This window comes from Phoca vitulina, unplaced genomic scaffold (genome assembly GCF_004348235.1).
Source record: "Phoca vitulina isolate PV1807 unplaced genomic scaffold, GSC_HSeal_1.0 scaffold3, whole genome shotgun sequence".
Taxonomy (NCBI): Eukaryota; Metazoa; Chordata; class Mammalia; order Carnivora; family Phocidae; genus Phoca; species Phoca vitulina.
This window is the reverse complement of record NW_022589706.1, coordinates 5,085,251-5,098,101: the sequence shown is the minus strand read 5'-3', so window position 1 is coordinate 5,098,101 and position 12,851 is coordinate 5,085,251. Positions and strand designations below refer to the sequence as shown.

The window sequence follows — 12,851 nt, the reverse complement described above, 5'->3', positions numbered from 1 at the left end:
ATAGGTTGGAGAGGATTCTTTACTATTTCATTTTTAGCATATACTTTTTCTCATCAGTTGTCAGTTTTATGTAAGGCAATTGTTTAAATCTCTTATCTCCAAATAAATATGGCAGAAAGGAAGTTGCTTTGGAGCAGACTCTTGCTCTTCCCCCAAAACGTGTCTCCATGCGCCTTCCTGCCCTCCAGGTGCTGTTGCACCTCCTTTCCAAAAGCTAGCCTGCAGCCCATGCGCCCACCCAAACCTCTGCCTGTTGGCCCTTGCGCTCTGACTGGGCCCTGGTGAGTACTGACGCTGCTTCCGGCTCGTACTGACGCTCATGCGCCCACCCAAACCTCTGCCTGTTGGCCCTTGCGCTCTGACTGGGCCCTGGTGAGTACTGACGCTGCTTCCGGCTCGTACAGGCTCTTCCCAGTCTGTGTGTGCTGTCTTCGGGGTATACTTCATGTTCTGTAGGAGAGAGCCTCAGCGTCAGGAAGGATTAAGGCCGCAGCTCCCAAACTCAGGACCACTTTACACTTTTTAAAAATTATCGAGGATCTCACAGAACTTTTGTTATGTGGATTATACCTGTTGACATTTACCAAATAAGAAACTAAAACTGAGAAGGTTATATGTATTCATTCAATGTAATTAACTCACTATAGGTTAACATAAATAACAGTTTTTTCATGAAAAACAGCAAATTTTCCCAGATGACAAAATGTGGGAAGAAAAGTGACATGGTTTTGCATTTTTGCAAATCTCTTTAAGTCTAGCATAATAGAAAGCAGCTGGTTACTTGTGGCTGTTTCTGTATTCAGTATGTTGCTGTTGTTATCTTGGTTGAACTATATGAAGAAAATTAAGCATCACACTTAACATGGTTGGATTTTTTTAATTTTATTTTATTATGTTAATCACCATACATTACATCATTAGTTTTTGATGTAGTGTAACATGGTTGGATTTTAATAGCCTTTTCAGATAATTCTGGGAACTTCACATGGCCTCTGGAAAATAGCATGTGTACTCATGAATTTAAAAGGTGAATAACACCTTAGTATTTTAACAATAGTTTGGACCTTGTGGAGCTCTTGATGGAAGATTTCAGGAGCCACAGGGGTCTTTGGACCACACTTTGAGAACCACTGGGTTAGGGAACTAGAAATGAGAATTGTGACAATGGATAATTATTTCTGGTTTATATTCTAGTCAATATTGTATCATCTCTTCTGATCTGCACATTAAGTAGGGGAAAAAGTAATAGGAACTCTAGAGCATATGACCAAATTTATGCCATTTCTTTTTCTTCTTTTTTTTTTTTCAGTGTTGAAATGTCCATGCAAGCCGCATAGAGCAGTTAGGGTGATTTTAGTTGCAAGTCAAAAAAACCCTACAGATGTTTATAGGAAATGTATTAGCTCACTGTCTTAGGCAGTTTAGGCTGTTTAGAACAGAATTCCATAGAACGAGTGCTTAAGCACCAAATATTTATTTCCCTTGGTTCTGGAGGCTGGAGGTCCAAGTTCAGGGCGCCAGCATGGTCCAGTTCTTGGTAAGGGCTCTCTTTTTGGTTATGTTCTTGCATGTATGCATGCAGAGAAAGAGATCTCTCTCTTCTTATTTCCGTAAGGACACATCCCAGCAGTGTTCCACCCTCATGATATTTAAACGTCCCAAAGGCCCCACCTCCAAATACTATCACATTGGGGACTTAGGGTTTTGATATATGAATTTTGGGGGGACTCAAACATCCAGTCCATAGTAGTATTCACAAGACTGCAGAGTTCAGGCAGAGCATGATCCAAGAGCATGGTGATGTCCCCAAAGACCCATCTTGCAAAGACCCAATTTCTTCCCTTTCCCTCAGCCCCCAACAGAGGTAATTGCTTTCTCATTTGTAAACCTCTAGAGAAATATCTTTGTCCTCTCATTCCTGGCCAAAATCCCAAGATTTACTCTGATTCAACTTAGGTACCTTTGTCCACCCTAAACTAATTACCGTGGCCAGATGAATGTACTTGCTTGTTGATTTAAAGTAAATCAGGAGCTCTGTTCCTGGGCTGAGAGTAGAGTTGGTGTCCCTGGAAGCACATTGTGCCCCAGACCACAACTAAGCTCTTGGGGAAGGTGCTAGGAGAGCAACTATATGTTTACTATGTGATGGCCTTGGCTCTTTAAATTATTCCCCTGACAAACATTGGTAAGCGAGGTACTTGTGAGTACTAGGGAAATCGAGGTAGAGAATGCAGTCCTTATCTGCACTCATGCAGTTTGCAGAAGTACATGCCAGTGAGGAAGGTGCTCTCTGTAATAAAGATACATTCATGTCTGGTGGGGTCAGCTTTGCTGGGGAGGGCTTTGGGGGAGGGCCTGGGTTTAAGCTGAACCAATCTCTCTGTCCCCTTTAATTATAGAAAGTAAGACACAAAGAAGTGCATAATCGTTTTCCCACTTCTCATGATACCCACCTTAAGTACAATTCTATATTTAAACAAAAATGAAACCATAGTATCTATAGTGTTTTTTAATTTCTTTGTTTTACTCGGTGTTAGTGTATACAGATTGGCTTCATTTGTTTTAACAGCTGAAAGTAGTCTGTAACGCATTTTCCCATTTGTTAGATCTTTAGTGGTCTCCAGTTTTTATAGTATTTGCTATTATAAATAAAGCTGCAATGAACTTTCATATGTGTGTAGTTATGTGTTTCCCCAAGTATTTCCATAAAAGAGAATTGAAGGGTCAGAGAATATGTAAGTTTTGAATTTTCATAACACTTGTCACTCCCCCTAGGTTGGAGCCAAATATCGAAGGATGAGTAGGTGTGCATTATGTGGACAAGGAAAAATGAAGGGCAGTGTGTAAGGAGTAATGTGTGTAAATCCTCACCCAGGACTATCTGGGGCGGTCAGGGCAGGGACCTTCCAAGGCAAAACCATCTGAAGGGGTGGTTACCTTCAAAGTATGTGATCTCAAGAGCCTTATAAACAGAAGTATCAAGCAGTCCTTGCAAGATCACCCCAAGGCCTGAGAAGCCATTCATGCTGACGTGTTAAAACCTTAACAATGACTAATTTGTCCAAAACCTAAATGTATCAGTTAAAACCTGTATATCTGTGTTAAAGTACAAATAATTGGGTGCCCGGGTGGCTCAGTTGGTTAAGCATGTGCCTTCAGCTCAGGTCATGACCCCGGGGTCCTGGGATCGAGCCCTTGCTCAGTGGGGAGTCTGCCTCTCCCTCTGCCCCTCCCCCTGCTCATGTTCTCGCTCTTGCTCTTCTCTCTCTCAAATAAATAAATAAAATCCTTTTTTAAAAAAGGTACAAATAATTAACATCCCATTTGTTATTGTCAAGAAGGTAACATTTTTGGATCCTGAAGTCCTTTGTTCCCACAGTATATTCCAGATGACTTCACTGTGTTTAGGTACGATTCAGTAAGAGATCTACTTACGTAAAAGGAAGTTGTTTAAAAGAAAAATGTGTGTTCTGTCATTGTTGAGTGGAAACAGTAGACCTTGTACTTCAGGTTTCCAGAGAATATAAATAGACCATTGCTGTTTGAAGGAATAGAATCTAACTTTTCACTTGATGGCATTATTTTTAAATGAACCAGTGTCACTTTGTAGCTGAACAGTTACAGCAAAGGTCTACCTTTCTCCTAAGCCTCAGATCACCAACATAGTTAAATAGGTGCAGGGATTTAATGGACCACTGCCATTATTATAAAAATGCAGGCAGCATTAATTTCTGTTGTTTTTCTGGCATAATGGCAGGCACAGATTGTAGACAATAATTGGTCAGAATTTGAGTTCACAAGGCAGCTAGGCCAGTTAGCGACATAGTCCTACTTTACCTTAAAAAATTCTAAATTTGTTTCTCTGTGGTTCAGAAACAATATTCAGTTTCCTTATTTCTCATTTTTGTTTTTGAACAGCCGAACTACAGAGGGACCCTTTCTTGGTGAATGAATCATTTAATAATGTAAGTCACCATAATGGTTTGGGTTTCGTTGTGGGGCTTGGTGTTTTGAGAGCGAATGGGAAGGGGGCATCTAGCAAAGGGATTGTCTGTGCATTCTTTAGGAGACAGGAGGGTATTTGTGGTGTGCTCTCCACTCGACTGCAACATACCAGCTGAGATATTCAGGCCAACATTCAACTGAAATTTAGTTGATTTCCCCAGAAAAAAAAAAGGGGGGGGTCACTCTGAATTCAGCAGCACTGCATTCTAGTGGCTCCTTAGGCCAGTGTCTTGAAACACATAAGGAAACAGAAAGCCCAGATACCTCAGACTAGGAAACTCACCTGGGAATTACTAATGAAATCCTTCAAAGAACTGTGAACTTTCTATTTTTTATTATTGTAACAAGTTTGATAATTGGATTACAAAATCTGAAATTATCCTGGTGCTATAGACAAAACATTTTATTTTAAGAACTAAAGTTCATTTTGTGTTTCTAGAAAGCTTTTCTGAAGATACTAAATTGTAATTGCCACGTATACATATTCTTTCCCAGCTGTGGCTGTCATAATCTCTTTTGTGCTTGAAAGAAATTGTATGTCTTTCTTAATGCACAGGGGACCTGATACCTTACCAGGAGAGAACATTTTGTAAAACGGCTGCAAATTGCGAAGAGACACATTATTTCCAGTGTCTCTAGAGAACTCGGGGGAGCTCTGCGCGCTGCCAGACATCAGAGGGCTATCCTCACCCCTTTGAAACATCCTGTTTTATAGTTAGAAACTCATACACAGTCAGCCGAGTAAGAGGAAAAAGAAAAGCCCACTTGGTTTGGTTTAGATTTACTCTCCAAAAGGATTCCATATGTAGAGCTAGTGCTGCTCCTCACCTCACTTCCCTGAGGCCCCTGGCAGCTGCCTTTCCCCAGTCTAAGAGTATCACTGCCTCTCCAAGTGTGCATGAAATTCTGTAGCTAGGATTGAGAATGTTGTAGGATAGTCTAAGACTTCCCCTCAGTTAAAAAAATAAAAGTATAGTTGACGAGATTTGCCAAAGAGAGATGATGACAGAATGATAGAATCCTTTAGCATTTTTAAGTAAAGAAAAAAAATCATGAGGCATCATTGGATGGGAAGAGAATTCATAGAATTCAGAATTTTTTTTTTTTTTACTTCTTACACTTTTGCCATAACCATTTTAAAGACAAGGTGAATAAAACATAGTAGGATGATAATTTGTTAAACCGAAACTTCCTCAAAACGAAGATGCTCTGTGCTCTTCAGCTTCTGGGTGAAATTTAAAAGAGCACGTATTCCAGCCCATTTCCACATTTCCGACAGACAACCAGGTTATGTCAGTTCTCTTATTTTTTCTGCCTTTAAGACTTTGGTGATATTATCCGTAAATAACCTTTTCTATGATATGTTTAGGTCAAAAATTTGGGCTCAAGAGCAAATGAAGAAATTCGTAGCAGATCTCCTAACAAGGAAGGTAAGTTAATGAATTTCCTAGTATTAATGTTGGCATTAATTGTAGTTCCCATTGGTTGAGTGCCTCCTATACACCAGGCCCTGTGCTAATTACTTCACAAATTTTCTCTTACTTAATTCATATCATTTGGTAGGTATTAACAGCATTACTTCTCTAGCTGGGGAAATCAAGGCTGGAAGAGGTCCAGTGCCTTGTTCAAGGCCCTGAGCTTATAAGTGGTGTCTTGCCATAAATAGCTACTAGAACTTTGCCAGTAACTTCACACTGGACTTAACCCATTGTGAATACAGAATGTAGAGCTGCCTGAGGTTTGTGCTGTAGGAGAAGGTCCGTGCTGAGCACTTCGTGTTTACTTCTGATGGGCCATCTCAAGTCGGTAGATTAGCTGTGTCACATTTATGTGGGTCTTCTCCTAGGAGTCAGGCCTCATTCCATGAAACCTGTGGAGGCTGCCAACTCCAGAGGGATAATTCTCCTCTCAAACAGAACACAGAATGTTGTTGATACCTTATTCCAAGAGTGGGGAAAGAGTCTTTTTACAATAATATATTATGCCATATTTCAAATCAAAGTAAAGCAGCAATAATTATAAACACTCATGTACTCATCACCTACTTTTGTCATATCTTTAAAAATTTAGTGTATTTACTTCAAATTTTTTTTTTTAAATGTTACAGATACAGTTGAAATCACATATGCCTCGCTGATCCCAATCTCTTATCCTGCTCAAAAGGGAACCACTATTCTGTAATTGCTGTATATATCTCCATAAAAAATATGTAGCCCGATGTTGCATGCTTTAGGAAAAGGGTATCACATTAGAGAAACTGTCTCCACCTTATTTTTTCCTTTGGCCTTATGCTCTGAGATTTTGTGATGGTGGTATGTATAACTCTAGTTACTTTATTTCAATTGCTGTTTAGTATTACATTGTGTGAATATACCACTGTTACTCTTTTTGCTTTTGTTGGTGGACATTTGGGTTTTTTGCAGCTTTTCCCAGTTGCAGAGTGCTGCTGTGCATGATCTTGTACCTGTCTCCCAGTGCATATGTCGTGTGCCTGGAACTTAGGTGTGGGCTTGCTGAGTTGGTGGGCACCTCTTCAGCTTTACCGAATGTGCCAAATTGTCCCCAGGTGGTGTACCAATTGTAACTTCACACCTTGTCCTGTGTTTGGTATTACCAGCCTGGTGAACGTTTGCTAATCTGACAGCTATGAAATAATACCTACTTGTTTTCCTTGGATACGTCTTCACACTGTGTTGCTACATGAGCTGGAAGGAAATGGCCCTGAAGTCTCTATGCAGAGTCCAGTGACTTCATCCCTCCATGAACCCGTTTACTTATATTCTACAGATGGGCATCACGGAGCTTGCCTGATTGCTCCAAGGACCCCATCACAGTGATTCATAGAGTGTCCTTCCCGCTGCCATGCAGACCCCTAAAATAAGTATTGGAATGAATAAATACTTAACATTTTTTTTTCTTTTTTGTATTTATTAATCAGAGATATTCAGGAGCAGAAAAGACAACACAGAAGCCTTAAGAGATCACAGCGTTGAAGCAAATCCTAAACAGGTGGGTTTTCATAAGAAACTCAAGTATTTCATGTTCTGTACATAGTGCTTTCGGTGGTGCACAAAGAAAGGCTTTACTTCTTTGTATGTGTTAAAAATTAAACGGATCTCCGTATCACTTTTATCTGTTTATGCTCTTGTGTAGGTAATTATTGGGATGTGTCCACGTTGTACTGTCAGAACGGGTAAATGTTACTTCTTACTGCCTTTGCTCAGCTCTTTGCTGGGCCACTGAAAGAGGAGACGAACAGTGCCAATTAATTTAGGACATGCTGTCCTAAATTTAGGACTGATTGTAAGACATAGCTTGACTTCAGAGATGGGAAAAGGAGAAATTTTTTTTTTTTAAACATATTTTGGAATGGTTGGAATACAGTGACTAACCAGAAACAGATTTAAATGTTTTGTATGGATTTACATTCAAATCCAAAAAAAAAGACTCAACCTTAACAAAATAAGTCTCATCCAAATCTAGATGCCGAAAGTGTTATTCTAGATTTTTAAAAAACTTATTTCAAAGACTAAAGCTAATAAAATGTGCTGTCATTTCAGTAGATTGGTTCCAAATTCTATTGACTTTAATATATAGTCATTCTTGATTCCAGGTTGAAGAGGAAGAAAGACAGATGCCTAAAAGAAAAAGAAAGAAGCATTATCCCTCTTCAGATGATGAACTGGGTATTTAGAATATATATATTCCTTTTTCAGACATCTTTGAAGATCATATTATTTTTACATCCAAAATACTGGGCCAATATCATAGAAAATTTTTGAGAGGGGTAATTGCTTACTTTTACAACTCTGGAGTCCAGTTTGTATCCAGACTGGCTTGGCACCTCCAGGGTTTTTTCTGAACTTGATTTAGAAACTACATTGTTACCTGCAGATGACCCAACCCCTGGAACTCACACAAACCCAAGCTCCCTCTGTAACCTGTGCCTGGGACCCAGCCAGGTGCCACTGAGCTCCTTATTTTATATCATCAACAAGATGCCCCATAGAGCTAGTGAAGCACTTTAGTAAAGGTTCATGTAATAGCCTTTCTGTGCTTCATACTATTGATTTTCCATGGTCTATAACAGTGCTATCCAATAGAACTTGCCACAATGATGGAAGTGTTCTGTATTTGTTTTGTCTAGTACAGTAGACACTAGCCATGTGTGATTCTTGAGCAATTAAATGTGGTCAGTGTGAATGAAAGACTGGATTTATAATTGCATTCAGTTTTAATTTAAATTTCAACAGCCACATGTAGCTAGTGGCTACCATATCAGATGGTACAGAGACTCATACTTTGATACCTTACATGAAGTACAAATGTAATGAATATTAAGTAATATGTGAGAAAGAATGGATAAATACTTTACTTTTTTTGGTTAGGAGTATGTAATTATTTTTTAATTCTTCAGTTCACATTTTAGGTACTATTCATGTTATTTTATACACATTGATAATAACTATGTGAGTAAGGCATTATCACCATTTTATTTTTATTTTTTTTAAAGATTTTATTTATTTATTTGAGAGCGAGAGAGAGCACAAGAGGGGGGAGCGGGAGAGGGAGAAGCAGACTCCCTGCTGAGCAGGGAGCCCGATGCGGGACTCGATCCCGGGACTCCAGGATCATGACCTGAGCCGAAGGCAGTTGCTTAACCAACTGAGCCACCCAGGCGCCCCATTATCACCATTTTATAAAGAAATTAAGATTTGGTGAGATGTGACTTTACTCCCACCAAGTAAATCCAATTCCTAAGCCCATGGTCTCAATCACTAAGCTATATCTCCTAGGTGGTAAATTATTTAGGAAGTTAAAAGTATCTCTAGGAATTCTGTATGCCCTAAGCCTTTTCCATAGAACCTGCTGGTTTATTGGTGTCAGCTAAGCATTTGTGGATTTTTTATTTTATTTTTTATATTTTTACTTTTTTGGTTTTGCCAGGGCCACAGTCAGTGTTCAGTGCTTAAATCACATGACGTAAATACATTTAGAATAACTTTTGGCTTCACTGTATCACAAGACTATAAAAAAGAAGTCTTAAACTGTCTTAAAATAGAACCATGCATTTCATTTTTCATTTAGCTTTTATTCCTTTGTGATTCTGTCCAAACTGATTTACAGATGATAATCCAGATGTCCTAGATTCCAAAATAGAAACAGCACAGAGGCAGTGTTCTGAAACTGAACCACAAGATACAAAGGTATTCTTTCCCTGTATTAATTTTAAGTTTGGGGGGTAACCTAATTGCATCACTGTGAACACTTACTATAATATTCTTTTTCCCTTCTAGTATTCTTTTTACTTTATGTATCTCTAATATTTACTTTATTATAAAAGGTATCTTTTTCACGGTCCTGCAAAAAAAAAAAAAAAATACTGCACTTTATAGTTTTAAACTATAAGAGTGTATTAATGTCACAGTTTATATATAACCATTGCTCAGGTTTCTGTTCAGTGATGTCATTGACTTCAGGCTTCTAGGTGCTTCTTTCCAAAGTGTCACATGCTTTACCACAGATGTGCTTGCACCAAAACATTGAAATACAGTGATACATATTATGTTAAAGTTTTAATACCCTGCCTTCTCTCTACTTTGCTTTCTGCCCCTAAAAGATAAGTAGTCCAAGGATTGGCCTCACTCACTGCCTTTTTTTCATATGGTCTTATTTTCATCTGATGACTCAGGGAGGTGGCTCATAAATTTTTATTTCTGCTCCTGCTCTCTAGGCCCAGATTTCTCCATTTCCTGGTAGATACCTCTTCTTAGGCATGCTTCCATTTCTGAGACTCAGTGCTGCTCATTGTCTATTCCGAATTAGTTCCATCTCCTTTTTCTCTCTTTCCCTAATTTAATTTTTTCCACCATGTTCCAGAAGTATTTAAGTCAGCTTATAAAAATATATGCAGTTGAACTCTAGCTTACTAAAACCAGTTCAAAGTCTCTGTTTTCCACCAGTGACTGATGAACTAAATAAAAAGTAGTAAAAGAATTTTAACAACCAAGGAGAGAGTCGTGTATCGTCATGAATTTCAATTGGTCGTGGTGAAGGAAGGAAACAGGATTTTAACCCCATCCTTCCCCCTGCCCTATCTAGAACAAGAATCCTGAGACAGTACTCCTAAATTTGGAGAGAGGCAGCAATATTGAAGGGTTCTCTTTTTATTTTCCCTTCAGTTTCATGTAAGTTTTTTAATGCTGAATTTAAGTAAAATATACCAACCATTTTCACTAAAAAATCACATCTAGATAATGTTTTCAATGTTTATAAGACAGAATTCTAATTTTATATTTTAATTTGTGTGTGGGTTTGTTTTTGTTTTTGTTTTTTTACATACTATATTAGTATTACAGTACAACATTTTGGTATTTCATGCTGAAAACTGTTTTGCAACTAAGGCTGAATGACTCAACTGTTGAGAGATCATTGCTCTAAATCAGCCCAGCCGGATACCCTGAAATTCTCTTAGGTACTTTCCCCCTTTATCCCTTCCCCCTAGTCCCCTCCTCCACCACCCAATAAAGAAAAGAAATCTGTTGTGAATTCCTATCAGTTCCTTCTTTGGAGTTTCTCTCAAAAAGATAAAATCCAGGATGAGGGAGGAAAAGACTGATTCTATTTTGCAGGGAAAAAAAGAATGCCCTTGTTGCTTTATGGTTGAGCTTTATCTCATGCTGTTCTGCCTTCAGAATTGGTATCTCTTTGTATGGCCTCACTAGCTGGAAAAAAGAGTTACTTTTTAAAAATTCTGCAACAAACTTATAAAAAACTGCTAGAAATTTGTTTTTGAAATAGAAAGGAAAACTTTGGGGAGGACAAGTGGAGGCAGGGTTTAGAAGCTTCTTCTATTGTTCCACTTCTCCACAGGAGGAGAACACTGGAGATTTGGAAGAATTCTCTAAAACAAGTTCTAAGACAAACAGCACTGCTTCAAGGGCCATGGACGAAAAGGGTGAGTAATATACAGACTTAGATGAATTGTTTTGAGACGAGACTCATCTCTCACCAGGCTTCACGGCCTCAACCGTGGTTGACTCGTTTGCACTCCCTCGGGAATACACTTCATACTCACGGGGCTTGGGAATCATTTTGAATTTGGATCCTAACTCAACCCAGAGTGTGCTTCTTACCAGTTAGCCGACTCCTGCTTGTTACCTTGGGTGGTGTGGGCCTGCGATGGTGTGTGTGTGTGTGTGTGTGTGACTGGGGCTGTGCAGGCCACCCGGGCAGGGCTGCTGGCCACGCGGCTGACTGTGGTCCCGGCCCTAACCGCGCTCTGCTGTCTCTGCAGACGAATACAGCAGTGCTGAAGCTGCCGGCGAAAAGACCGAGCAGAATGACGATGATAACATGAAATCTCAGGAGGTAGGGGATGTCTTTCATATCTTCCTGTTCAGATATCTAAGTACTGACGACAAATAAACTGCATTAAATGCTGTTCCCTAAAGTTTTTGTCAAATGCTTTAAAGGAGTTCATTTTTTTAGTGCAGTGGGACACCCTTTCATACTGTGCATTTCATCAGTGTCAGTTTGATTAATTTTCATTTCATCCAGACATTTGTATGAGACCTAGTTCTGTCAAGACTGCGTAGGATCAGCCCAGAGCTTTACCTCAGTGTTTAAGTCACGTTCCTGTCCTGGCAGCGGGGCACGGCCAAGCCAGGCAAGTGTTTAGGTCAGAGAACCGGGGCTGCTGAGCCCTGGAGTCTCCACAGGATGAAACGGGAGCAGTACAGCAGGGGGTATGCGGAAGGCCTGTAGCTGGTGCCCATGGGACCCAGTGTCGTGAGGCCAGGTGGGGGATTCCTGGGAGGCTGCAGGAGCAGGCCAGCCCCAGCCTTGCCCCCTCCCTGCCTTGGGATTTGCAGGGAGCCCAGTGGGGGGCAGAATCCACCAGCCTGAGAGAGGCCCATAAATCAAGGGAAACAACCTATACACCGGCCACATCTAGATAACCATTACCAAGTTTGCCTGTCTGATACCTTTTTTTTAGATTTTATTTAAATTCAAGTTAGTTAACATTTAGTGTATTATTAGTTTCAGAGGTAGAATTTAGTGATTCATCAGTTGCATACAACACCCAGCACTCACTACATCAAGTGCGCTCCTTAGTGCCCACGCCCCAGTTACCCCATCCTCCCCCAACTCCCCTCCAGCAACCCTCAGTTTGTTCCCTAGAGTTAAGCTAAGCATCTCTTCTGGTTTGCCTCCTTCTCTGTTTTTATCTTATTTTTCCTTCCCTTCCCCTATGTCCATCAGTTTTGTTTCTTAAATTCCACCCGATACAACTTCTTAATAGTTCTTTTTGTTTTCTCACACTTATGTGTGAGAAGTTCAGTAGCCTCCTTTATTTTTCATAAAGGGTAACATTTGGTCACAAGTGACTAGGACTAAATCCAAATTTAAATGTACATGCATACTGATTGCAGAAGTCAAAGTGGACACGAAGCGCTCACTTCCGTTACCTCATCGTCTCTCATTCCTCATGACTGCGTGGATTCATAGTACAGTTCTCAGTGTTTGTCAGGTGATGGAATATGAAGCACAGGGTCATGTATTTTTTTAAGTGACAGAGTTGGGATCGGAGAGCTCTGAGGAGGGAACTCTAAATCTCATATTGAAAACTTTTATTGCTCTTTTTTTTCCTTTCCCCCTTAGGAAGATCAGCCAGTAATTATTAAAAGGAAAAGAGGAAGACCTCGTAAACACCCCTTAGAAACAACGTTAAAAACAAGTAGGTATTTGTTGTGTTTTCGGTTCACATGCAGGACATTTTCAGGGGCGCCTGGCTGGCTCAGTCAGTAGAGCGTGGCGCTCTTGGTCTCAGAGTCGTGAGTTCA

At 39.9% G+C, this 12,851-nt stretch overlaps 1 protein-coding gene across 1 annotated transcript in view; it reads left to right on the top strand.

Annotated features, from left to right (window-relative positions):
* BOD1L1 (biorientation of chromosomes in cell division 1 like 1) overlaps positions 1-12,851 on the top strand; it is a 53,287-nt gene that overhangs the window by 29,701 nt on the left and 10,735 nt on the right. The window contains exons 13-20 of the mRNA XM_032399948.1: positions 3,919-3,965; positions 5,375-5,435; positions 6,944-7,014; positions 7,619-7,691; positions 9,133-9,212; positions 10,879-10,963; positions 11,303-11,376; positions 12,670-12,745. Coding sequence (XP_032255839.1) covers positions 3,919-3,965; positions 5,375-5,435; positions 6,944-7,014; positions 7,619-7,691; positions 9,133-9,212; positions 10,879-10,963; positions 11,303-11,376; positions 12,670-12,745 — 567 coding nt within the window. The remainder of the gene's footprint in view (positions 1-3,918; positions 3,966-5,374; positions 5,436-6,943; positions 7,015-7,618; positions 7,692-9,132; positions 9,213-10,878; positions 10,964-11,302; positions 11,377-12,669; positions 12,746-12,851) is intronic.